At 40.4% G+C, this 26,369-nt stretch overlaps 1 protein-coding gene across 4 annotated transcripts in view; it reads right to left on the bottom strand.

Moving 5' to 3' along the window:
- The window catches only part of tll1 (tolloid-like 1), a 44,402-nt gene that overhangs the window by 17,088 nt on the left and 945 nt on the right, over window positions 1-26,369 (bottom strand). Inside the window, exons 1-10 of one of the 4 annotated variants that reach the window (XM_044029113.1) lie at window positions 25,855-26,066; window positions 25,270-25,714; window positions 8,768-8,890; window positions 8,089-8,169; window positions 6,364-6,537; window positions 6,131-6,248; window positions 4,419-4,597; window positions 2,325-2,430; window positions 1,917-2,041; window positions 297-412 (exon numbers count right to left, since the gene is read on the bottom strand). In XM_044029113.1, the coding sequence (XP_043885048.1) occupies window positions 297-412; window positions 1,917-2,041; window positions 2,325-2,430; window positions 4,419-4,597; window positions 6,131-6,248; window positions 6,364-6,537; window positions 8,089-8,169; window positions 8,768-8,890; window positions 25,270-25,450 (1,203 nt within the window). In that variant the 5' untranslated portion in view covers window positions 25,451-25,714; window positions 25,855-26,066. Of the gene's footprint in view, window positions 1-296; window positions 413-1,916; window positions 2,042-2,324; window positions 2,431-4,418; window positions 4,598-6,130; window positions 6,249-6,363; window positions 6,538-8,088; window positions 8,170-8,767; window positions 8,891-25,269; window positions 26,067-26,369 lie in introns of those variants that run through there. The other 3 variants (XM_044029116.1, XM_044029115.1, XM_044029112.1) reach the window with 3 other exon arrangements.

The following is a 26,369-nucleotide window of genomic DNA, read 5'->3' as shown; positions in this document are numbered from 1 at the left end:
TTTTCTTCTTCTTCTTTTTCTTCTGTGTACAAGCACCTTCTAATATTTCAAATAAGTCAAAGCCTGACAGGGTGGGAACTGTGGAGCATGCACAAAGAAACCCAAACATAACATAACACGCAATAGGAATTCCACATGTTATGTTTCAACTGTACACTGTCCACCCACCAGCTGTTGCTCCGAGACAGAAAAACTCTTCAAATATATTTCTGGCCCAAGCCCTTAGTTCAGACTTAACTTACACTGTCTCTTTTAAATGAGTAATAATAATAATAATAATAATAATAGTAATATACCTTTTCTCCAGGTGTAACAGATATTCTCCAGACACAGTGTGTGTATGAAGGGTATCCGTTGGGGTAACCGGGAGATGAGAAGTTGCCTGTTGACTCTTGGAGCGTCTCTCCACATGCTGTAACACACACACACACACACACTGAGTTACATTTTTGCGGTCACAGTCCTGCTGTTATGTGAAATCCTTTCAGCTGAGCACTGATGATTTAAGATGGGTTTATTTTATTTTTTGGCTACCATATCTATTAATTTTCTCAATCAACACAAAGCTCTTTCTTTTTCTCCCCCTTCATCCAAATCACCAATAAATACAATTTGGACAATTTGTCAAAACAACTCCAACATGCCAATGTTCATGTCTGCATTATCTGATCTGTCCATATGGAAACTGTTTGAAATGTATTTATAAGCCAGAAAACTGTAAAGGAATTAAGATTACGCTCCCAAACAAAGTCATGTTTCATGTTGTCTTTGTTTTCCTTCAGGTTTACATGTAGGAGGCTGCAGTTTGTTTGTTTGTCGTCCCATGTGTTTAAGTATGTCTGAGCAGTCCAACCACACTCACTGAGCCCTGTCACCACCCGGCGGCATTAAAACTTCCCAGTTGACTCATTTACTTTAAATACGGAAGACTTGCATACTTTTACTTTATTACACTGGAAAATACTGTGTGGCCATTCATGGATAAATAACCAACAATATTATTGTAATATATTTATGCTGCATTTTGAGTTCAAACGCCAGCACTGTCTGTCAAAATGAGGTTAGCCAAATGTGCCCCTCCTATCCCATCATGCATGCTGTTTTCCCCCCACAATGCCCTGGGGCTCTGTTCATCTGTCAGTAAATATGGTATCGCTCAAATATGACCTTATAAGGTTGAAGTTGAATCTATTTCAACGCGAGGCACACTAACGCAGTCCTGTTCTGTCTCCAGGATCAGAATGATATGCATTTATATACATTCTAATATTATAATTACATTTATTCTGTAATATATACAGTACAGCATGTGAATGTTTGCAGTATAGACAGACAGAAGTGCATCTAAGTGAACCAGATTATGGACCAATTTGTCTAAACTTGTCTCAATTACTTGTATTTGTTTGACTTTTTTATGACATAAACAATGACTTTGTCAGGACCAGTAGTCCTCATGAAGGGCAAAACCCGGTCCCAATGAGCCAAAACCTCAATTCTGAGTTTGATTTTAATTGTGGTAAAGTTAAGGTTGAGGTTAGACAATAACTTGTTATGTTGTGGTTAGGGGTAACACTTTGTTAGGCAAATACCTGTGTGTGTAAGAATTAGGTTTAGGTTAAGGGTAAACGTTTAGTCTTGATGGTAAAGGTTAAGGTAAGGGGCTTGGGACTGTATTTATGTCTATGAGTGTCCACAGAAAGAATGCGCACAGCTCAGTTTGAGCCGATCTAGTATATAATATATGGAAAAATAAATGACTCAACTTCACCTCTGTGCCTTGGGGGACAGAGGGATCAGCCAATTTTACACCAAAGATATGAGCAGATAAACAGATGTCATCTTCTGACTGCAGTATACTCATGCACAATAGCATCCATTTACATGCTGTGGTCTCAAAGTAAATATCCAGTAAGTACCTGGACATCTATACAGCTTCCTTGCTTGGGCAATGTCTCCTTTGCTGAGCCTGGTCCGCTGACCAATAGCAGGCCGGACCCCATTTTCATCTCTGGATGGAAGGATGGTGTCGAGGAACATGCCCCTACAAGGAGTAAAGCAAAGGTTTAATAAGCAGATCCTGTTTTCAAACATTATAACAGGATTCTATCATCTGATAAACTCTCTATCTATCTATCTATCTATCTATCTATCTATCTATCTATCTATCCATCTATCTATCTCATCAGTATATATCAGTATGACACTGTTTCACAACACAGAGAGGCAGGAGTTGAGAAATATCAGGTTTATTTTGGCAGGGCATGCATTGGCAGAGTTTTGTAAATTTAAAACAAGTCAGCAGATGAAATGTTGCAGCTGGTTACCGTGAGAAGGTGTTCCTCGCGTAGTGCATGATGCTATCAAAATCATATGGTTCCCCAAGAGAGTTGACCTCCCCTGGCTCCATCTTGAGGAAGTTATACTCTTGCCCTGGGAACCACACACACACACACACACAGATACACATGTATAGACAACAGCATCAGGAAGTTTGTCTCCATGCCACATTAGCACTGTATAACCTGTACACATATAGTCGAGAAAGCAGAAAACATTGTGTTATGTACACAACACTCTACACTTGAGTTAAACACTTCAATCTAAATAGAAGTACATAATTAAGTACAAATACTTTGCCACTGTACTTAAGTTTTGTATTTATTTTGCAGATTTGGACATGGATATCAGCACTCCATGCAATCTCAAAACTTGATACTGGAATAATCATTTATTTTCATGATGGTCTTTGCATGCCACCTTCTTAACATCAAGACTTGTGCCATTAAAGACATAACAACACAGAGAGGGAAGTGAAGGAAGTGAAGCAGGAAACTTCAGAGAAGCAAGACATTCCATACTGTGCAGGTTGTTAACCTTTCCTATTTTGTGTGTCTAGAGTTATAAGTTATCAAGTTATTATTATTATTTGTTTTACTTTTATACAAAACTGTACTTCCCTAGTTGCAGGGTTCCCACACCTTGGTTGGCATCAAATTCAAAGATTTTTCAAGGACTTTCCACGACCAATTTCCCCTCAAATTCAACGACTGAATGTGCCGACACAGCTTAAGATGGGAGGGCAACTTGTCAGCGCTGCTCTGTCTGTGGCGTTCACATTTGTTGATGTGCAGCACGCTCTGCATCTGGACAAGAGATTGTCCTTGGGATCTTGGACAAGTCAGTCTTTGTAATTTGCTTTGGTGAGCCAGAGATCTTTCAATTTAATTTGCATTTCCCAGGCATCCCGTTGTCATTTGCTCTCTCTTGCTTAACGTTACTCGCTCATTGTTCTGCATGGAATCTCACGGCCATGGCGGGGAGAGCAACACCGCTAGCATTTCGACATTTGTTCTGCGTAGGCCTAGTCTACGTACATCAGGCAATGCAGGGCACATGAAACAGTAGGTGGTGTCGTAACAAACAAGGGCACATGTTCAATGGAAGATATTTACCTAAATGTAAACTTAACGTTTATCTTGCACAAAATTCAAGCACTTTCAGTGACCCAAGGGCACTGAATTCTTGTTTTTCAAATTCACAAACTTTCAAGGACCCATAGAACCCTGTCAAAAGTCTTGTCAGCTCCACACAACTCTCTCTGTGTTTCTCAGTATAACATAGGTTAGATGTCATGTAACCCATTGATATTCAGACTGTAGAAGGCAATAGGAACATTGCGCTAGTACAGCAAAATGGCAGCGAACAGGTGGGCCTGGGAGTGATAACACAAAGAAGAGCCTACAAAAAGTGAATTATGCTGCTCAAAAGAAGGGGAAAAAAAGGGTGGGTCAGCAGTTTGATGAGATAAACACTTCTTGCTCTGGTGCTGTATACACATAAATGCTCCCTCATTCAGGTCTGATAGTTTTGCTTGTTTTCAGATAAAGGATGCAGCATATATAACGTTACATTGTTACATCCACAGCAGCAAAAAACACCAAACGTTACACACCGCAGCTTTAGGTACATTTTGCAGGCTTCATCTTTTTTGCTTGAGTAAAAAAGTTGAATTAGTATTTTTACATAAACGTCTGTCCTTCTACATAGTTAAAGAATGCAAGTAATGTTGCCGCCTCTGCTGAATGGATAAGGAATTCTTCTGTAATCGCATTTACTGTGTGTAAAATATTTGAAGGTGTGGTCAGTAGCATGTGATGAGCTGGAGCTCAGGTCTCTTGAGGTCTCTTGCTGTTAATCTAACACCTGTCAGATGGTGAATCCCTCTGAGTACAGAGGAGTGTTGAAGGGAAGGTGTGGGACTGTCTCTTGGTGTAGGTGACTTCACATCCATTAACAGCCTCATTCACACGCAGCCAGACACAGGTGTGAATTTAAAAACACGCCTATATGTGGTCTGACAGTGCTCAGTGAATCCTGCAGAGACCCCGATGCATACTGGGTAATAAATCTGGCCTCACCTGGTTGGATATTATCCCGGATGATGGTCACGTGATCGTCCCGGTCGGGCCGCGTGTGCTCATGCCAAAAGCCAATAACGTGGCCCAGTTCGTGCACCACGATGCCAAACTTGTCACAGTTCTTGCCGATGGAGATTGCCTGGGGCCCGTTGCCTCGACGACCCACATAGGAACAACACCTATCAAGAAACAAGAGCGAGAGGATAGCAGGGAGAAGGGCGAATGCGATTTACTACACATTTGGCAGCACAAAAAGCCTCAGCAGTGTTGTAGTCAACTTACACACACGCACACACAAAAAACATACACACTTCTTTTCAGGATTTCCTGCCATGTACTATATCAACAAGACAAAAAGTGGCAGGATTTATTTACATAGTACGTTCCAGAAACGCTGCAGTTTCATGACTCAAAGTGAATGAGCTGTGAGAAATCACACATTGTCACTCACAGAGCACACAACACAAACACACACACACACTCATTCATTCTCTTTTTCTGGTTCACAGAGACGTCCGTGCAAGGCTAATAAATCTGATTAAAGTTATCCAGTGAGCTGATTGCAGGCTAAGGATCAGGAGTCACCAGAGTAGATGGGAGTCTTTTACTTTGCAGCCATCTGTTGTGGCCTAACACAACAGATGGCACAAATGTTTTATTCCAGTGGTAGTTAAATTTTCTGTCTCTGTCTCTCTCTCCCACACACACACACACACACACACACGACAAATAGAAGCTGCAGGATATTTATACAACAGATTAAAGCGTCTAATCTTTGATGGAGGCAGCCTATCACAGAGAAGGGAGACGCCTGGTATCAACAGTTAACACATAGATCTGTAGCTTATCTAAATGACAGAAAATAGCTGTAGCAGCTACATTTAAAAACATAAATAAATAAATACATTTATTCATGACTAATCTAATTCAGCTGCAAAAAACATGAAAATATACTGTATGCACATCCAAGTTATTATTAAAGATATGTGTCGGGTGTTGGTTATTATTTCGGGAGTAAAGACAATACATGCTTATTATTGTAGACTAAACTCTTTCTATGATTGTTCCATCAGCAGATGTGGTTCTGGGTATTGCCTCAAAAATTCTAATGTTTGTGTTGATATTATAGAGTTAAAAAGATAAATAAATAACATTCAGTATATTTTGAGGCATAATTGTGTGAGGAGCACAAGTCCTTTATTCATAAAGCCCAAGTTCAAAAAGTGTTAGTAGAACATTAGGTGGTAAAAAATATACATTTCGACACTTAAACAAAAAAGTGAAACATATCAGTCACAAGTTCCAACTGTTCAAATTGATATCTTCCATTGAAAATCCACAGCTCTTTGTAACATCTACACAGCAGGCCCCTGAAGCAACAAACTGTGGTCGTCCTCATCTCGGCCTCTCTACAACCTCACAATGTAGTAGTGCCACCACTGTACAAACACACTCTGACCCCGCGGTGCTGCCACTCAACAGAACAATGCACTTCTGCAGAGTATGAGAAAAAAAAAGAAAAAAAAGCTGCACGAACATACAAACACTTAAAGCACAGTGTGATTGGTGGGACGGGGAAACAGGAGCAGGACAGGAAGGAAAAAGGAGCCATTGTTGAGTGACCGCATCGTCTCTCGCTGTGACAAGGTCACTACTGAACTCTAGGTACACACACACACACACACACATCCAGAGACATCTTCCAAACTCACCCACAGGGCCTGTAGGTGAACACGATGTAGCTTTCCTCATCTGTCTTCTCAATGAAAGTCACGCACGTCTGTTTCTCCCAGTGCCGCATGGCCTGTTTAAACATGGCCCTCTGACTCCCTAAAACACACACAGTTTACATCCGCGTCTCCCACAGTCACAGTATGTGTGTGTGTGTGTGTGTGTGTGTTTTACTGCTGAGCAGTGTGGGCAACCGTCCAGCGGATTTTCTTACCAGTGAAGTTTCCTCCTATGACGTAGGGAATGACTCCTCCAGGCCATATCCTCTCAGCTCGGGACGTGGCCGCTCGAGGAATACGGCTCTTCGCGACGGTCCCAGTCCTTCCGGCTTTCCCAGTTTGGCTCTTGGGACTAGCAGCTCCCTTGCTTGTATTTTTAGGGAGATAGTCTTACAAAGAGAGGGAAGAGAGTGTGAAAATGCCTGTGATCCAACACAATACATTACAAGGATATTAATAGAACTAGAGCTGCAACTAATGATTGTTTTCATTATTGATTAATCTGTCGCTTATGTTCTTGGTCCGTAAAATTTCAGAAAATGTTGATTGTTGTTTCCTAAACCTTGAAATTATGTTGTCAAATGCCTTGTTTTGTACACAAACCAAATGTTTTACATATATATATATATATATATGTATATATATATATATATATATATATATATATATATATATATATATATATATATATATATATATATATATATATATATATATGTACACACATATATATGGAGCAAAAAGTTGCGGCCCTAAATAGAAATATCAATTCATTAATGTGCTTCCACATTATTTGATGACATTGTAATTACATGTGACCTCTCAAAGTTTGTTCTCATGTCAAAGAACAATAAAAGTCAGTCAGAAAAAACTGTGGGAGTGCATTTCATCAACCCTTAGTGCTCACACGGCACAGATCTGTGCTGCCAGTGCACCCATGGTAATTTGCCATCGGAATAATACACAACTCAATATTGGCTTTTAAAAAATATGATTCATTTTATATCACATTTTTAGTCGTGATATAAAGTAGCAATAATTGTGCAGAAGTCACAAAATAGACTGTTTTTCTTGTTCTTGTTCATAAGAACGAGCCAAGTGAACTTTGAACTGTGACGAATTTCCAAATTTCAGTCCAATTTTAAACATTTCTGCTACTTTTTGCTCAGGTGTCTTTGTATTGTTGGTGAAAATGAAAGACATTTTTCATCAGATTGTCTAGGTTATGCTAAAAAAATGGACATAAGACACTCTGTAGTGAACATTCTCATAACCTCTGCATATACTGTACATTTTAACATAGTTATGGAAAAAAGCTCTGTGTTCTAAGGGTGAAAAGAACATTTGTAATTCAAACTGCTCTGAGTTAATTGCTGCAGTGAAGAAGGTTGTGAGTTCTTACTCAACCTCATCCACTTGTGCAGTTTATGGAGAAAGGACTTGAGCTGTCAACAGTTCAGCTACATTTGCAGAGCTGAGAACAACTAAGTAATAAAGGCATAAATTAGACAAAATATTAACTTATTAACTATTTGCTAATTATATTGTTTCAAATCGTCATTTTGATTCAAAAACATATCAATCATTCAGCCCTCATGATTATTCTTCAGATGAGTCTGAAAGCGATGACAACACAGACCTTTTCCCTTAAAGCACCAGTGGTTTGCATTAATAAGCAGTTCTTTTTTTACATTATTACGCAAAAACAAGGCGTTGGCTCTGCTATCAAATTTTATGAAATATGGTTGCAACATCGACCAAAACCCTGCAGAAAAAACTCCCCCAGAATAAAATACATGGAGAGCAGTATGTTTGAGTAACTTTGCACAGGAATCTGAAACACACGTGGTTAAGTGATTAAACCAAACCAAAACCAAAAGTATCGTCCTTAAAACGTTTAAAGCATTCAAATCAAAAGTGTTGATAATCATCGTTCTTACCGAAACCAAATCTCCGTATTCTTTCCAGCAGCAGGTATAACGACCCTTTCTTCTTTGCAATTTCATGGTCTTCCAGGCCACCTAACACACAAACACACACACACACACAAGTGCCAACAGTCAAATCACAAATAATCTTATTAGGGGTGGGTCAAAAATATCGATTTACTGATATCATCGTCCTTCCGCCATACACCAAAGGCAAATGTCGATATTTCAATGAACAAATTAAGGCGCTCTAAAGTAAACGTCTCTAAAGTCTCTGCCAGTTTCACTCGCCGCCGCGTCACTACTTCATGTCTCCTCATGGTGGTGCTGCTCATATGAATGAGGGAAACTGGGGTGGAAGTTACCTGGCTGAAGAAGAGCGAGTTTACAGCGGGATAATGGTGGAGAAAGCTACTTAAGAGAGGCTCCATCCACGTTCAATACATAGACTTTATGCACTTTGTTCTCTATGTTGTGAATAAATAGAGGAATCCTGCACGTGATGTATCGCTGTATGATTGTCTTGCAATATATTACTTATCGCAGAATCGTTGTATCGTGATAATATTGGTATCTTGGACCATGTATCGCGCATCACATCGTGAGATACCCTGTGATTCCCAGCCCAAATACTGGTATTCTCAGCTGATAGGGAAAAAGAGTGTTTCTGATGATGCTGAATTCCACTCACCAGATGTGTGCCCCTGCCGGGAGTGTGTGTGCATGTGTGTGTGCTGTGTGAGGTCTATCGTCCTGTCAATCTGGAACATCCGCAGGTCCTCCTCGTCCAAAGCGATGTCACCCCAGAATGCAGCTGGAAATGAGATGAAACATCACAGTGAGCACAGTCACCGTCATCTTTGTCGTCATATTCACCTCCTCAGAAATGATCACAATATTATCACGTTTTTATAATTCTGAAAGGTGTGGGAAATACCAATACACTTTGTATATTACCAATTATCCGTACTTATTTGTAACTCTTGATCCCACACACACACACACACACACACACACACACAGGTTTGCACAGTTATCCTTATTGATTTCCTTTCATTTGGAAATTCTTAATTCTTACGTTCTGTCTCATTAGGACCAGGTTTTAGTCTCCATGAGGACTACTAGTCCTGACAAGGTCAGTGTTTATGCCAGAAAAGGTCATTAAGGGCTAATCAATACAAGTGCAATGTTTGGCTATTTCTTTTACACTGTAGCTTAAATTTGAATCCAGGTGCCTTTTGATAGAGGGAGACAATTAGATAAAGGACAGGATGTGGCTCAAGGAAGCTCATGCTTCCAACTTTGTGGCAGCAGTTTAAGGAAGAACCATTTCTATTCCAACATGACTGTGACCCAGTGCACAAAGCAAGGACTGTAAAGACGTGGTTTAAGTTGGGTGTGGAAAAACTTGACTTCAACCCCATCGAGCACCTTTGGGATGGACTGGAACAGAGATTGTGAGCCAGGCCTTCTCGTCCAACATCAGTGCCTGACCTCTTAGATGCTCTGAGTGGACACAGATTCCCACAGAAACATTTCAAAATCTTGAGAAAGACTCTTCCAAGAAGCGTGGAAGCTGCAAAAGGGGAGCCGACTCCATATTAGAGTATGAATCTGAATATGCCGTTACAGTCTCTGTTAGTCCATAACGTGTACTATAAGATGGAGGCACTGAAACCACCAAACAAAATCAGACTCCGAATTTGTTTAATTACCATGTAAGCATTCTTTTCACTTAACTTCTGTTCTGGTGACTCAGTACAATGATGTCTGATAAATGCACACACTGTGCTCTTGTGCACTTGGTGTGAATATGATGTAGATGTTTCCTCCACTTTCTTCTCCTCCACATCACTCCCTCCCTCCCTCCCTCCCTCCCTCCCTGCCAGGCTATTCATACAGCGATTCATCCCCCTATCATTCCCACGCACTGTAGACAGACAGACAGACAGACAGACAGACAGATAGATAGTCTTTCAGGTCCATTCTTAAGCCAAACAGAAAAACTAGGAGGCAGTTCCTCTGGTTACATAAAGAACTCCATTTGAGGGAAAATTAGCCAATTTCCACATGAAGTATAATGTCAGTAAACATTTTCCTGAAGAGTTAATGGAAATTGTGTTCCCATTTCGAGGAAAATAGATTATAAAATAGCGTGACATCAGTGTGATGGACAACTGGATTTGCTCAGTCGGTGCCTGGTTCGGGCAAAGTCTCCCAAGTCTTGGACTTGTGATTAAATGACTCGACTAGAACTAGTTTAAAAACAGCAAACCTCCCCCTGCTTCTACCCCTGCATGTCCTCTTCCCACTGGACTCTACTGTATCACATCGTCAACTTGATGTGATGGCTGTGTTCCTCTCACACACCTTTCAGCATCAGACAAAGCAGATCCTGGATCCTTGTCCCTCAGTGTTTCCCCCTTCCCCCTCTTGCTCTATTACTAGTACATCTAACAATGAGCAAGTGCATGATAATCATCACTAAATAATTACTGGAGCAGAGTTATTGCCCTCCACAGGGAGTCATGACACTGATACATTAACAATGGCACGGGAGAAGTTTGTCACTTAGCTAATTAGGATTGCCACTAAAGGAAATGGGGGGTCAGAGTGCCACTGTGCTCAACTCTGCACTATTGTTGAAGAGAGCAGCGAAGCACAATGACTACAGATGGTTTACAAATCATAATAGGAGAGCATGTGACATTTTGATGAGCTCAGTGTGGGCACAGTGTCAGATCTGGATGGTAGAGCTGCTGTCATGTATTTATTATTATGTACAAAATACTAATAAGCTATAATCTAAAACCTAAACGCAATCACAATTCCTGTTAAACACGCAATATCTAATACGCAATTAGACATTTATTCATTCACTTCCTAAAACAACAGTTGCTCTTCATGTTAAGCTACTACGTATCGGTGCTTCCATTATTATTTAGATGTTTATTTATTTGATTAATCAAAATCATTTTTTTTCAAATTAAAATAGAAAAACAAACATCAAATGTTTTTTTCATAACCAAACGGATGACTAACTTTCAACAGCTTGTTTTGTTCAACCACACACACACACTCGCAAAAACAATCAATCTAAATCAACTTGGAATATTAGCAGTTTAAAAAAAATCTACATTTAGAGATGCACAATATTATCAGCAGATACTGGCTCTAAAATGAATCATTGGATATCGGCAAACATGGCAAGATCTGACAATATCACTAATGACTAATAACAATAGGCGGAAAAAACTGCTACATGAGTATGACAAATACTATTTTAATTTCACTACAGAAGACACTAAATGACAGAAGAGACATCATACTGGTTATCGGCCCAAGCACTCCCAATATATCAGATATTGGCAAAAATAGCGTGCATTCCTACTTATATTGTATTTGCACAGTGTTTCCCAGTGAAATAAAAAAGCTACTGACATATATCAAGTGCAGTAATAAAAGGGGTTTGATTTGTGACGTCACTAGTTTCTGTGCTGTATGTCAGTATTAACACAACGTGCAAACTTTTAATTTGTTATCTGCGTGAGCTTTTTATACGGGATTGAAACGTCGAGCGAGTCATTGTCAGAGAATTAAAACATGTGGTGGTGGTTCATGTGGGTGTGACTTCACAGAAATCACACCATTACACCAGCACATGAACTAAGATGTGGTTCAAACTCGTGCTGGTGTAAGGCGGTGTTATTTCTGTCAACCAAATTAAGGATGACAATTTCTGCAGACACTCCTCTGCACTGTTAAGTAGTGAGCAGTTAAAAAAAAAATCTTCCATGCAAATCATTTACTTGCAACTTGAGAGGCTGCCACTTCACCACCATAGGCCAAAGTCTTTGTAAACTCTCATATAAACACAGACCGTATCACATTACACCTGCATTTGAAATCACATTCCCTCTGCTTTTGGTTGTGACACTGAACTGATTTTATTCACCTATTATGATTATTATTATTTCAGGAGAACAAAAGTTTTCCACAGAAAAAGAGCTGACACAAGCACAGACACAAAGTAAGGAGAGGAGGGGAGAGTACAATCATAGTAAGATTGGCCCATTGATTGTTGAGGTCTTGTTAATCCACTGAGGTACCATAAATAGCCCAAAGTCAAGCGATTGGGTGAGGAGGGGTGAGGAAAGTGTGGTGGGGAGACGGAGGAGAAAAGTATTGATCCCAAAACCCCAGGACGTCCCAGGAGTCCTGCATGATGCTGACCAGGGCCTTACTGCATGCCCTTCAGCAGGGGCACTGCAGCAAATGTACAAACACACACACACAAAGACTCACACTCAGGAGTAACACTGCGCAAAACACAAACAGAGAGACAAACTTCCTTCACATGCCTCTTCCACCATGTTGTCTGTGTGGAGAGTGAGCAGGACCCTTGTATTGATCAAGTTCTCCTGCAGACAAAAGCAACGTCAGCTTTCTGCAAGTTGTCTCTGCAGCTTGATAACAAATGTCAGACCTACATTCAGACCAGCAGTGGCTCTGTTATTACGATAATTTCACTGACGAATCAACGTTTCTGTCACCAGAAACGGAAAAACGTCCATACATAGTTTCCATATTTGTGTCCTGTTTTTGGACATAGAGACAAAAATGCAAAAAGATTTATTTTAAATATGTTTTATACTGTTCAAATTTAACGTGCAAAATCTAGTGTTCATGTACATTTGTTTTTCCGTTTTTAATCGTTAATACACTATTTGAAGATGCAGCCAATTGTAAATAACTGCCAGAAATTGAAAGTTGGGCAAAATCCCTTACTCACAGGATATTTTTTGGTCCTTTTATGGTTAAAATAAGCAAATGCTAAACTGTTATTCATTTAGGCTAAATATTTTTTGATGAATTGATAAGACACAGTAAATAAAGGAAACACTACAATGCACTAATTGTCTATTAAATCTCAAATTGTATTAATACTGATTACTTAAAAACACAACTGCTGTGCAACATTATTATGTTATTATAAATCTGTTTATGTGTTGCTTTCAGTTTCATTTTTTGTGTCAGTTGCTGAATTCGGACTGGTGATAACCATAACAAACTCAGAGGTTTTCAATTTTGTTCTCAGTTGAGGGCCCCTACAGTATAAGATTAAAAAAATATTCCAGGGGCCCCATGCTGTGTGTATAAGTATTTCCTTTGGAATGGTTTGATGGGACTTTATTTTACAAATAATTCCATATTAGGGCTTATACTGTAAATCTCATGATAATCATAATGAATGCATCTGGAAACTTGATCCTTTAACACCAACGCCTCAAAATGTCCTCCTTATTTTAGCCATGAATGTGCCAATAAAATGTCCTCCTAAGACATTTATAGCGTTCAATATCTGGCAGTTATTTACAATTAACTGCAAATAGTGAATTAACAATTTAAAATGAAGAGAAACAAAAAAATGGAAATTGATTTTGGAGAGAAAACACTGCAGTTGCACATGAACAACAGATTGTGCATGTTAAATTAGACTTTTGAACAGTATTAAACATTTACAAGAACCTTTTTTGAGTCTTTGTCTCAATGTGCAAAAACAAAACAAAACAGCACAGGATTATGCAGTGCTGAGTTATGTACAAATACTGTGGAGTCATTGTGGTGTAACACAAACTCACACACAAAGAGAGAGACACACACACACACACACGCTAAGCTTCTCATTAAGAAAATATAAGGTCACACTCTAGGTGGTGGCGTGTGTGTGTGTGTGTGTGTGTGTGTGTGTGTGTGTGTGTGTGTGTGTGTGTGTGTGTGCAGGGACATGAATGTGCTGCATTAAAAAGAGATTATCTGGAGCTGCCAGTGGTTGTACACTCGTGTTGTGTTGCTCAGGTATAGAATAAGAGACATTTGTGATATATTGTCTTTGTAGCAAACCCATCACCAGAAGAGAAGCTTTGGTCTGGATTATGACATTTAAAAAAACAAAAAAAAACAGTGTCAATTTTTCCAGTTGGCATTTGCAAAACTTAAAACTTCACCTTAAACTTGCTCACTATTCCCTCTGAAAATGTGCATGGTATTAGTTTGTTTTGATGAGCTGCTTTACACTCTAGTTTTGCCTATTCACAAGCTGCAACATGGAGTTAAGCGTCTTGCTCAAGGACACATATAGACTAGCAGAGCCAGGAATTGAACCCACAACCTTCCAGTTGTGAAAGACAACTCGCCCTACCACTGAGCTACCATGGCTCAATCCTAACTCTTCACTTTTTTAATAATTTCATTTCAGAAAATTACTTTTGGTTCAGTAAATGTCATATACTTCAAGACTTTTACTTGAGTAATATTATAAAAAGTGTCTTCAACTTCGACCAAAGTCATTTTCTGGTAACATACTTGTACTTTTACAATCTCCATAAAGAGTAATCTAATTACTCTTTAGTACTTTACTCATTTCTGTGGACTCACTAAAGAAATAAGTGCTATGAAACCAAGCTTTCCAAAGCTTCTAGTGCCTGCTGTTCCAACCATCCCCTCACTTAAGTTTTCCCTTAAAACGTTGAACTGCAAGTGTTATAAAGATGGAATGGCATGATTATGTGCTACTCTACATTGTAAAGTGTTTTAAAAAAGAATATTGGCCTCCAGAAGGTTTGGTCAAGGGATTCACACCTAAGTCCCTCCTGCAAACGTGTGAGTACAGTTATAAAATACAGCAGTGAAAGGAAACTAAAGAAGCCAGAAAATGATTAAAATCATTATTTCCTGAATTTTGATGTACGTCTGAATAGTAAAGGATAGTGTGTCTGTGGTCCACAAAGTGTTTTTACTGGCTTTAAACACAGAGCCAGACTTACACAGTTCTTCACTGACACATCACAGTGTGCATGTGCGTGTGTGTGTGTGTGTGTAGACTCTCCACAGAAAAATTTTCTTCATGCATGAACACAGATAAAAAACACACGGCCGGGGCAGTCAGGCGAACAACTGGACATGTGAATCGACCTGGAAATAAAGTCCAGACTGATCCATTCAACAGACAGACTATATAGACAATAATAACCAAGAAGAACTACTTTTAAACACACAGCAAATCACTATAAATAAAACTGAGTGTGCCCTCAACCAAAAACATGAGAAAAAAGGGTGTTTGGTGCTGGAGGCAGCTACTGGAGGTTAGCAGGGCAGTGTCCTCGTCCGACAGGGTTCCTACAGCGTAAGGCAAGTTCAATTCAAGACTTTTTAAATGGAGTAGAATTTAAGACCAATTTCATGGTAAACAAAAACAACAAAGCTGCTCAAAACACATTATTTGAGGACAACTTAACATAACATGAAACATGACTTTTTGGTCCAGTGCAAAAGTTAGAATATCTACTTCCTGGTGTTGGTATCATGACATCCTGGTTGTATTGGTTCCGCTGTCCTAATCTGCAGGATGTTACTGCAAGACACATTTGATAAATCTTTTTTCTTTTTTTGTACCAATTATTTTGAAATTTTCACGTGCATAAAAAATGTTTGTTCCCATTTTCAAGACTACTGAAAGATGCAGTTCACACCTGACACTGCTGCTTTCCAAGTAAATGAGAGGCGCCTCCACTGCGTACTCGTGAATACAGCGTATCTGAAATAAAGTTTAATATGATTTCAAATATATGTGGACAAAGCAGAAACAAACATTTGCGACTTCAACAACAAAAAAAGGCTGTGCACTCATAAAAGGTGTCCTGCCACATAAACTGAGGATAACCGGCGAGGAAACGTTTGGTATGAGAAGAAAAAACATAATATCATATGACAGCGAGAGACAGCGAAAGGGAGAAGTGGTGTAATCTCCTAATCACATTAGCGAGACACTGAGATTCTTCAGGTCATGGGTTTGGCCAGACACTGTGACGGGACATGATCATGTCTCGTTTTACCATCAGGGCGTCCTTGGTGTGCATCCAGTGGCCCAGCATGTCACCAGGCTCCGACACGCACAGAGATCAAATGAAGGTCATGCAAGAGAGTTAATACTTTGTGAAGATGGAAGACACTTCTGCTAAATCCTCCAGCAAGAGCGCGTCGCTATTCATTTCCCATTATTATGGATTTCGGTGTAACACTGACGCTGTTGATGTATGATGAGAAGAAAAATCACAATCAGAATATACAATCCAATAAAATTAGATAGTGGATTATCAGCTTAAGACATGAGACCACACACACAGGTGTGTGATACTGTTGTCAAGCACTTTAAACTGATTAAAGTGGAGGAGACTTTGCTTCTATTGTGCACAGATTAAACATCGTTCAGTGATATTATTTGGATCTTTTTCATGTCACTGGTCAAGTTCTCCCAGTAAAATGAATCCAATAACTCAGCATTAGCTGCATGGCTACAACTAGCCACCATTTATTGTGCATTTACTTATTTAGGACATGTTTTAATTCAAAGTGACTGAGTTCCTGTATATTTCCTTAGTGGCACGCTGACTCATGTAAGGCCTAATTTTCTATGTTGTACAGAGAGCAACAGGTGTAGTGCAGGTGATCATGAAAGCCAGGTTTCTAAAAACCTTAGTTGGGATTAGAAATAAAGAGGGGATTTTACTGGAGAGACTGCATCACTGGGATGACTTCAGAGAGAGAGAGAAGTGGAGACTCTGCAGAAATCGAGACTTAATGCTATTATTTCTATGCTTGTTGCTTTGGTCCAGCAAAGATCAGCACTTGTGTATTTGGTGGAATAACCAGCGTGCACATTAGGGCTACACAATGAATAGTTGTCTAAATAGAATTTAAGCTAATTATTTAAAAAGATTTTCGATTGTTTTAGCTTCTTATAACAAAGAAATCATTAAAACTGAATCATTTTGGTTTGAGAACGTCATCATTTCCAGGTTTGACAAACGCTGATCACCGTTTTTTTTAACGTCTAACATTCTGACATTTTATGGACCAAACGATAACTCGATTAATCAAGAAAATAACCGACAGATTAATCGATTAAGAAAATAATCGTTAGTTACAGCTCAAATTATAATTGCAATATATGTCAGGGAAAAACACGATTAGACAGATTCACATAGATCTGTCAAGAGTCAACACCAAACAGATCAAATCAGGTATTATTTTGTTTAATTATACATATATATATATATAGATAGATAGATAGATAGATAGATAGATAGATAGATAGATAGATAGATAGATAGATAGATAGATAGATAGATAAAAAAAATGTATTTCTTTGAACTCTAATACCTTGAACAACAATGGCCAACACTTTTCCATAGAATATCTGAACAATAAAGGTTTGACTGTGAGGAGAAGTGGTTTTCCCTTGGCCAATAAATGTCATATGAGAATGAGCTATAAATAAGATCAGGGAGAGCCAGGTGACATAAAAGCACCCAGATGTTTAATAATTGAGCACTGTACGGCAGGTGGGTGGAGTGACGGCAGCGCTGACTCATGACTCCTGCAACTCCGGAACAATGACGCTCCAAAACAAACAGTGGGCTCTCAGCACAGCGGCAGCGTTTGTGCTGAGGAGGGAATCCTGAGGAAGACTTCGGAAGCTCAGCAGCAGGAGCACTCTGCTCGGGAAAATCCTGTTTAATATAATATGAGCAAAACTGCTCGCTCTCTTGCTAACACACACACACACACACACACACACATTAACACACAGCCACAGTGTCAAACACACATACATACACACATTGCTCTGGTTTCCTTCCTACCGAGTAAAGGGGGAAGGGGTGAACTGAAGCTGCAGCTCACTGTCACGATATAGCGGGACACATGTAATGAACATGTCGTACAATATTAAAAGGTTCCTTCATTTCCTGCCACAAAGCTTAAAATCATCGAGATATCTATATTGATATAGTGTAGAACCATAATGCACTTTGGCACATTTCCCTTTTTTAAACTGATCATTAAATTGTATTAAATTAAGCATTTCACAAGCAACAAGCATCATTATCTGACGTGAAGGCATGTGTGATGGAAAATTTACAATTCTAGAGAGAAACTAAACGTTTCACAGAGTGCGAGTGGTCAACGAAATGCATTTGGCATGTGTTTGATCTGCACCTCAAACACAGCTACTGCTGCTTTAGATGTCAGGAGGGTTTTTATTGCAGTCATCACTCACACACAACTGTAGGCATAAATGTATCCACCACACTTTTAAGGAAACAAACACAAAACCGTGAACATTAAAAGCCAGTGCAGCAGGGCTGTGTTGGTCTGACGGTCTTCTTGCTGTCAAAATCAAGCAAATGTCAAAGTCAGCTGGGCAGCTTGTGCAGAATGACTCACATCTGGAATAGGTAATAGTCCCACTAAAATTGCAATTATGCCGATCCATTCGCTTAGAATAAGCAGCTGGATTTCATCTGTACAACAGAATGAGCTTTAACCATCAAGAACGACTTCATGTTTCAGGGTGGGGATCAAGGGGAAGCTCCCAGTTCACGCTCCTTAAAGGAAACTGTGTTGTAACATTATTTAAGTGTATCTTGACCATCAACCTCGTACTTCTCTCTAATTTGTGTGTGTAAACACCAAGATTTGGGCACAATCTATGACAGAAATGCTGCATTGTTGTTGTTGCTTCTTAATTAAAATGTCCATGCAGCACACAGTGGATAAAACGGGAATGACGCGTGAACGGACCCTGGGAACCTGAGCTGCTGAGTGCCTTCTCTAGTTGTGATCATAGACTGTATATCAGAAATGGACATAGACTTCCAGTTTGAAAGGTGAAGCCTATAGGGAGTAGGATGGAAGCAGCATTTATACACAAAGGGGCAAATCTACTGGTTGCATAAAGAACTAAGTTTGAATGGGAATATATGTGAAAATTTATAACATAAGTGATAATTTTCCTGGGGATTTAATGGTCTAAATCACAGTTGAACATGATGTCAATTGTGCAAATTGTATTCCCATTTATGGGAAAATAGACTGCACATGTGGTGAATGAGAAAGACAAACATCAGATGTGGCTTTTACATTTTCTATCTATTTTCTATATTATATCTGTGCTCCGGTCACGATTTTGTGAACAAATCTTTTTATTGAACTGATTCTAATGATTTACAAGTCACTAGTTTTGTGTGTCACGTACAAAACAACATCGCGGCAGTTTCATGCAGCCGTGCTATGATGACTCCGCCTTTGTTGAGGAGGTACTATAGTAATGAAAAACCGACCAAACCATGCAGAGCCGGGCTGTGCCGTGCCGTGCCGTGCCGTGCCGTGCCACGACTGTAGAGTAGAAAAGTGCCATAAGTAAACCCAGAGGGATGAGGCAGACCAAATCACAGACTGACTGATGGTATGGATCCATGACGCGAGAGAGCTTGTCGTAGGACAATATTGTTAAAATCTGGAAAGTGCAAGCTCTTTCAGAGCTAATGTGGATCTTCAATTCTAACACATGCATTTTTCATTTTCTTTAAAATCGTAACAGTTCATGTCTTTTCAAATTGTTGCCAAAACTGCAAAGGCTCTTCCTGTGCTGAAGTGTAAATCCTGGGCTGTGACATCTAAACTCTGAGATGTTTGTCCATGAGCATACGTACAATATGTATCGTACATACTGTTACTACACATCCCTGCGACAGACTATTGTATTTGAAGAGGAGAACAAGCAGTCGGCCTTTTGGGTCACTCTTGAAGAAACAGCTTCATTCGGACACTGAGGTTTGTTTAGCTTTTGCTGTGTGTGTGTGTGTGTGTGTGTGTGTGTGTGTATGTGTGAGCGTTTTACGAGAACAGTGATTTGGAAGGAAGCATGAATGACTCTTGAGTGAGTGTAGGAGCTCACGCACGTCCAAGTGAGTGTGTGTGTGCACGCACGCGTGTGTGTCATCTCCAGCTGAGTAGCAGGATGCAGACAACCAGGAAGAGATAAGCGCGAGTGAATGGAGGGAGCTCTGCATGTGTGTATCGAATGTGTGCCTGTGTGTGCTCGCATGGGGAAATCACTTCACAAAGGCCTGGAAGTGTGTGTTCTCCTGTCTACCAGCGCGGGACTCAGAGGAGATAAGCATCCAGCCAAATATTCCCCTAGTGTTTTCCCAGCGAAAACAGGAGGCGGAATACCAACCACTCAGACTGATGCCACAGGGTCAAGCCTGGAATGAGCCGCTCTTCCACATCTTACAAGCGGCGCATACACACACACACACACACACACACACACACACACACAAAAACTGGTATCCGATTGAGTTTATGATATGGCTGCAAAGTAATCATTTTCATCTTAGATTAATCTGAAAATAACAATAATCTCCGAGTGTGCATGTAAAACCTCGACTTCATGCAGCTGAGCAGATTTGTATGTATCGCAAATAAATATATATATGTACATATATATATATATATATATATACCTGTATGCGGTATGCATGTCGTGTTTATTTAATAACATTTCTTTGTGAGTGAGAGTGGCGGCGGGACATGTGTGTAAGATGGTGCAACAGAATCGAATGGTATCTATTGCGAGTAAGATGCAAGGTGATTTTTCTGGGTATTTACACATACATTGTGAACATAACATATAATAAAAAAAAATTTAAAAAGCTAAAAAAGTTGAAGCCCCAGTGGACAGTGGATGTCCTCACACGTAATAATTTGTATCATTAGCAAAGACATACTATGTGAGAAAAGCGGACTTCAGGCAATTCATCTAATTTCCAATATCAAGAATGGACTTGAATGAATCTAACTTTTAAGGCAACTGAGATGAAGTCAGAAATACGTGTATATAGAAAGTTTTTACATGACTGAAATCAAGGAAACTCCTATTACCATTCTATTCCAGCACGAGTCCTCACACTATGTATGATACATACAGTTAGGATGCCATTAAAGAAAGACAGCGATTCAGAAGCTTGTTGTGATAGGTTAAATAAAAAAAAAAAAATCCTGGAATTGTAATAAATATAATTGGGCTGCAGCGATTAATTGATTATCAAAATGGTAATCGATTAATCGAGTCATCAGTTTGAGTGAACACCTTTTCTGATTATACAGTATCTTAAATGTGAATATTTTCCAGGGTTTGGCAAACACCAATCACCATTTATCAGCATTTTCTGACATTTTACAGACAAAACAAGTACTCGATTAATCAAGAAAATAATGGACAGATTTTATCAAAAATTATGAAAATAATCGTAAATAGTCCTACATCCAATAATAGGAAAAATAAAAGCTGGACTGAAAAGGAAGGGGATATGAGGTTTGGGACTGGAAGCTTTAAAGTCAAATGTACAGAACTGATTTAACAGCAAAGTAATGTGGTTAGTTTGAAAATATTTCCACATTTTCATGCAATTTTGGGATAGACATAGACAGTTAAAATGTTAAAGCTCTAGTCTGATTTAAGACTGTGTGTTTCAGTGTAGCAGTGTTTAGGTTTGGTGTCTGTGGAGACACCGATAGAAGCTACACTAGCAAAGTGAGATGGCAACAAACTTTAGGTTAAGTGAGTGAGGTCATAACACTGAAAATGACACTAGCAGTTACTCAAGTTACTCACTGGTGCTTTAAGTGTTAGAATAAACATTTTGAAGATGATGATTGTTTATGATTGTTGTTCATAAAGTGGCCGAATCAAAAATCCATTCAAGGAACAAGTGGCAGAAGCAAAGACCAGACTAAAGCATGCCAAAGGGCATGACTAAAGGGAGGCAGATATTTGAGCTGCATTTAATCTGAACAAAACATGCATACACCGACACTGTTCCGTACTCAAGTCCAGACAAGGACCGTGAAAAAAAAAATGTTGTGCCTCACCCTCCCTGTCACTGACTTATTGGTTTCTTCATCATCAAATAAATACAAAACCAAAACATTGAGTTAACACATTTTGCACGATGAATCAACTATGGAGAGAAAATGGAATTCACTTTTCATTGACATTTGCTACAGTAGCAAGAAACGTAATGTGAACCCGTTTGACTTTGGACTTAATTGGTGATAAAATGTGATCTCTCTCTCTCTCTCTCTCTCTCTCTATCTCTCTCTCTCCCCCTCTCTCTCTGTGTGGGATCAAATCAGGACGCTTTCAATGGGATGATGTTTTTAATATGGAGATGCTTTTACTCTCATAATCTGGGCTCATGTTTAACCTCATTGTGCCTCGAGAGTTAGTGCAGCGCTCGCTACAGGAGAAGCCACAGACCTGAATCATGCTTCATTTGCAGACATCTGGTTTGTGCACAGGTGAATCTGAGCCACACTCTTATTATTTCTTTTGTAATCTATTGGCCCCAGTCAAATGCACACGTCTAAGCTAGGTTTGCTGTAAAACTGGACTCACCGTTGCGTGGTGGAGGCAACAGCTGAACTATTTCTCATTCACTTTGAATGGAGCAGCGCTAAGCGCCGCCCAACTGCTCTGTAGGTCTGTTGCTTTGCATGAGGCAGAGGTTGAGATATGTTCAAGTTGTCAATCATCAGCGAATCGAGTCACATTTTACAAATATATTAACACAGGTGTTAGCCACAACACTACACTGCTCAAGCAGAGCTCTTAGACAGGGTTATTCTCTTTTGGCGCTTATCTACTATATAGTTCCAGCTCGGCTTGACTCTAATCAGTTTTGTTTGCTTTATCATTAGCATCAGTACCTGCTCTGGTGAGGTTCCAAGCGAGCTGAGCCGATACTAAAATGTGCTATCGACAGACTGCCGGCCACTGATTGGTCAGAGTGTCGTGGCTGGAAGAGTCATGAGCATGATGTCTGACACAAGGATCAAACTGAATAATGTTAAACTGTCTATCAGTTCAAAAGACTTAAAGAAGCCTGAAACATGCGTTAATCTCCAACATTTAGCAAATCTCAATATTTAACAGGAGTCTGGTGTATTTAGCGACAGCACTGCTGAAAGCCGGCTGATCGTGAGCTGAATCACAACCCGTTCAGTCGTATTTGAGTTCATTGACTGTGTCAGTCTGTGCGGCAGTCATGCAGGAAGTACTGAACTAATCTTTTTAATTAACTTATTCTAATGATTCAGTATGAAAACAACTAGTTTGTGAGTTTGTGTCACATATAAAAGAGCAGTTTCATGCAGCCGTGCTATGACGACCCCATCCACGTTGAGGAGGTACTATGAAGTAATGGAAAACGACGTGCCTGATACCAAAACCAAGTAGAGTCGAGCCGAGCTGAACCGTACTGTATAGTGGAAAAGCACAGGAGCCTTGTTGCCTGTGTTTTGCCAACAATTGTGGACACCGTGGACAGACTCTGCCGATTTGATTAGACATTGGATTCTTTTTTTTATCCAAACAGAGCTTGAAATGTTTAAATAATATGAGCTCGTGCAATGAAATTATTTGTTTTCTATAAATGCACATGTATGTAGACTCTTTTTTACCAGCAACTCCATTCCTTATATTTCAAGTAAATAAAAACATTAGCTGTGTTTTCTCACTTCCTAATTTTAACCTACACAAGTCAGTCAGTTACACAGACTGACTGTCTCCCTATAAACTGCCGGGCTGCCATCCAAACACACACACACACACACACACACACACACACACACAGTAAGTTCTTGGCATAGGTGAAAGCCACAGTCATGGGACTGCAGTATCAACATGAAAATCACCTACACAGAGATCAGTGTAACATGCATATGGAACACACACACACAAACACACACACACACAGGCCAGTGTCAGGTTTGTGTATTTGGTATGAGTGGAATGTGTGTGTCGGTCAGCGTGTGGACACTCAGTGTTCTGGGTGGAGTTCTTATCGGTCCAACGTGTCATCACAAAGTGCCATTAAAATAAACATATTTGAAAATACATGTTATACATGTACACTGTTTTAAAACACAACAGTGCTGCTATTACACACAAACAGCAGGGAAAGCAGGGAAGACTGGATTTCAGGAGAGAGGAGAGGAGTCATCCATCTCATCTGTGTGGAATCAACTGACACACCTAATGTGTCTTCAGATTTTTGCTTTAATGTATTTATTATGTTGGTAAAGCAAATTTCATTGAATGAAAAGGACTTTTAATCTGTGCTATGTGTGCTCATATAAGATGTTAGAAAATAAATCTATGTTGGTGCCAGAACTGCATCACACATTTGCAGAAACCTTTCTGGTTCATTCAGCTCTAACTCGATTAAGATGGTGACACCAAAAATAGGACACAAGACATTTAAAGAAGTGAGTAATGGAGGGTTTTACTTTAAAGTTCGTGAAACTGCAGCATTTATGTTAAAAAACATTAGTTCATATGGGTGGAACACACACACACACACACACACACACACACACACACACACACACACACACACACACACACAAGGTTTGCACAGCTATTCTTCTGAGGACACTGCATTGACCCTAACTGCCTGACCCTAACCTTAACCTAAGCACAATTCAAATCTCAACACTTAACTTAACCAGTTCCTTAAAAAATTGACTGTGCCTCATTAGGACCAGGTTTCGGTCCCCATGAGGACTACTGGTCCTGACAAAGTCAGTGTTTATGCCAGAAAAGGAGTCCTAACAGTTCTAACAGAGTTCTAACAGACAAATAAAAGAATGATGCTTTACACAGACATGTAGACAACCACAAACAGCTCCAAGTCAAGTCTGTCATTAAATATCTTCATTTCATCGTTTATATGTATGCGTGTGTGTGAGTGTGAGTGTGTGTGTGTGTGTGTGTGTGTGAGTGAGTGAGTGAGAGAGAGAGAGCGCATCAGCACATATTTTGGTCCAGATGTTTCTCATCTTCCATGATGGTTGATTTACCATCTGTGCACGCGCAAACACACACAAGATGCACGCTAAACACTCGCACGTGCAGACCCTGTGCCCTTACACTATGAAGAGTTCACCACAGGTGATGCATGAGCTGAATGTGTGTGCGTGCGGGGGAAAGTGCCCCTCGAGGAAGAAACTGGCTTAAAGCAGAACAGTCACCGGACTGCACGTGCACCATGACTTATTTGTTATGAAGGTTGCGGATTGAGGGACATCTGGACTTAAGTGCACATACACGCACTCACTCACTCACTCACACACACACGCGCGCGCGCGCGCGCGTGTGTGTGTGTGTGCGCGCTGTCATCTCACGCGCACACGTGCCATCTCAGAGCCGCGATGCAAACATTCTTTTCCCATGTTTTGTTTTGGGTTTTTTTAAATATAAAAAACAGTAAATAGATGACTCACCGGCTTTGCACGGGTCTTTGTAGTCAATGGTCTCCGCTCTCTCCTCTTCATAATAGTCGTAGTCTGGCTCCTCGTAGTCGAAACAGTTACAAATAGTCACTTTGCCCCAGAAAGTCAAGCCGGCAAACACCAGCGTGATCCAGCGCATCTTAGCGGCCAGTGCCGAGGGCACTCGGTCCATCTGAAGACCGAAACACACGAATGACAAAGGCCTCTCTCTACTTCTGTTGGGAGATGGTCACTCCACTCTCCGGAGGATTCACAGGCAGCAGCAGCGGGGGTTTAACGGCTCATCGTGGAGAGAGGTCTCCTCTGGTGGTAGAAGTTACCGCGCCGGCGTCTCCTCCATGCTCTAAGTAAAACTGACGCTCAGCAAAGAAGTGTCCGCTGAGGAGGAGATCCACCGCCGTCCTCCTCCGCTGTGCAGGTGAGACAGCTGCTGCTGCTGAGAGAGAAAGAGGAGGGGGGAGAGAGAGAGAGAGAGAGAGAGAGAGAGACAGGGGGTTCAGTGAGTGGACCAGCACCAGCTGATCTCTGAGCGTAAAGACGCACAGCGGTGTATCTGCTGCTCACAAGAAGACTCACACCAAACAGCACTGTCGCCTCTCTCCCTTCTCGTGTCCAGTAGTAGCCTATACTCTCTCACCCCCAAGTCAGCGCACCGCCCCCACACACGGGCGCGCGCACACGCACACACTTTTAGACGGCTATTTAACTGAGAACACTCGTGGATATTACGCATTCCCTCGTTCCCTAACCTTGACCATCACATCTATATGACTAACCTTAACGCAGACATTAACGTCACCACAGTTCACCAGAGTTACGTTACCAAATGAGGCTCATTAGGACTAGGTTTTGCTCTCAGTGAAGACCAACATCGCGCGCACACGCACACGCACACAGACACTGATAAAAAAAAAAGAGCGTAACTTCAGAGACGTCCGTGTACCCCCCCGCCCCCTTTCTCTCTCTCTTTCTCTCTATCTCTTCCATTGCTGCAACAGTGGAGGCAGCGCGCGCTCATCCTTACAGCTCACTGGATTTCACCTCACACGGATCCGTTAAAGAAAGTGAAGTTACAGTAAAAGCCGGTAGTA

This window comes from Solea senegalensis, linkage group LG6 (genome assembly GCF_019176455.1).
Source record: "Solea senegalensis isolate Sse05_10M linkage group LG6, IFAPA_SoseM_1, whole genome shotgun sequence".
Lineage (NCBI taxonomy): Eukaryota > Metazoa > Chordata > Actinopteri > Pleuronectiformes > Soleidae > Solea > Solea senegalensis.
This window is presented reverse-complemented; position numbering and strand designations above follow the sequence as displayed.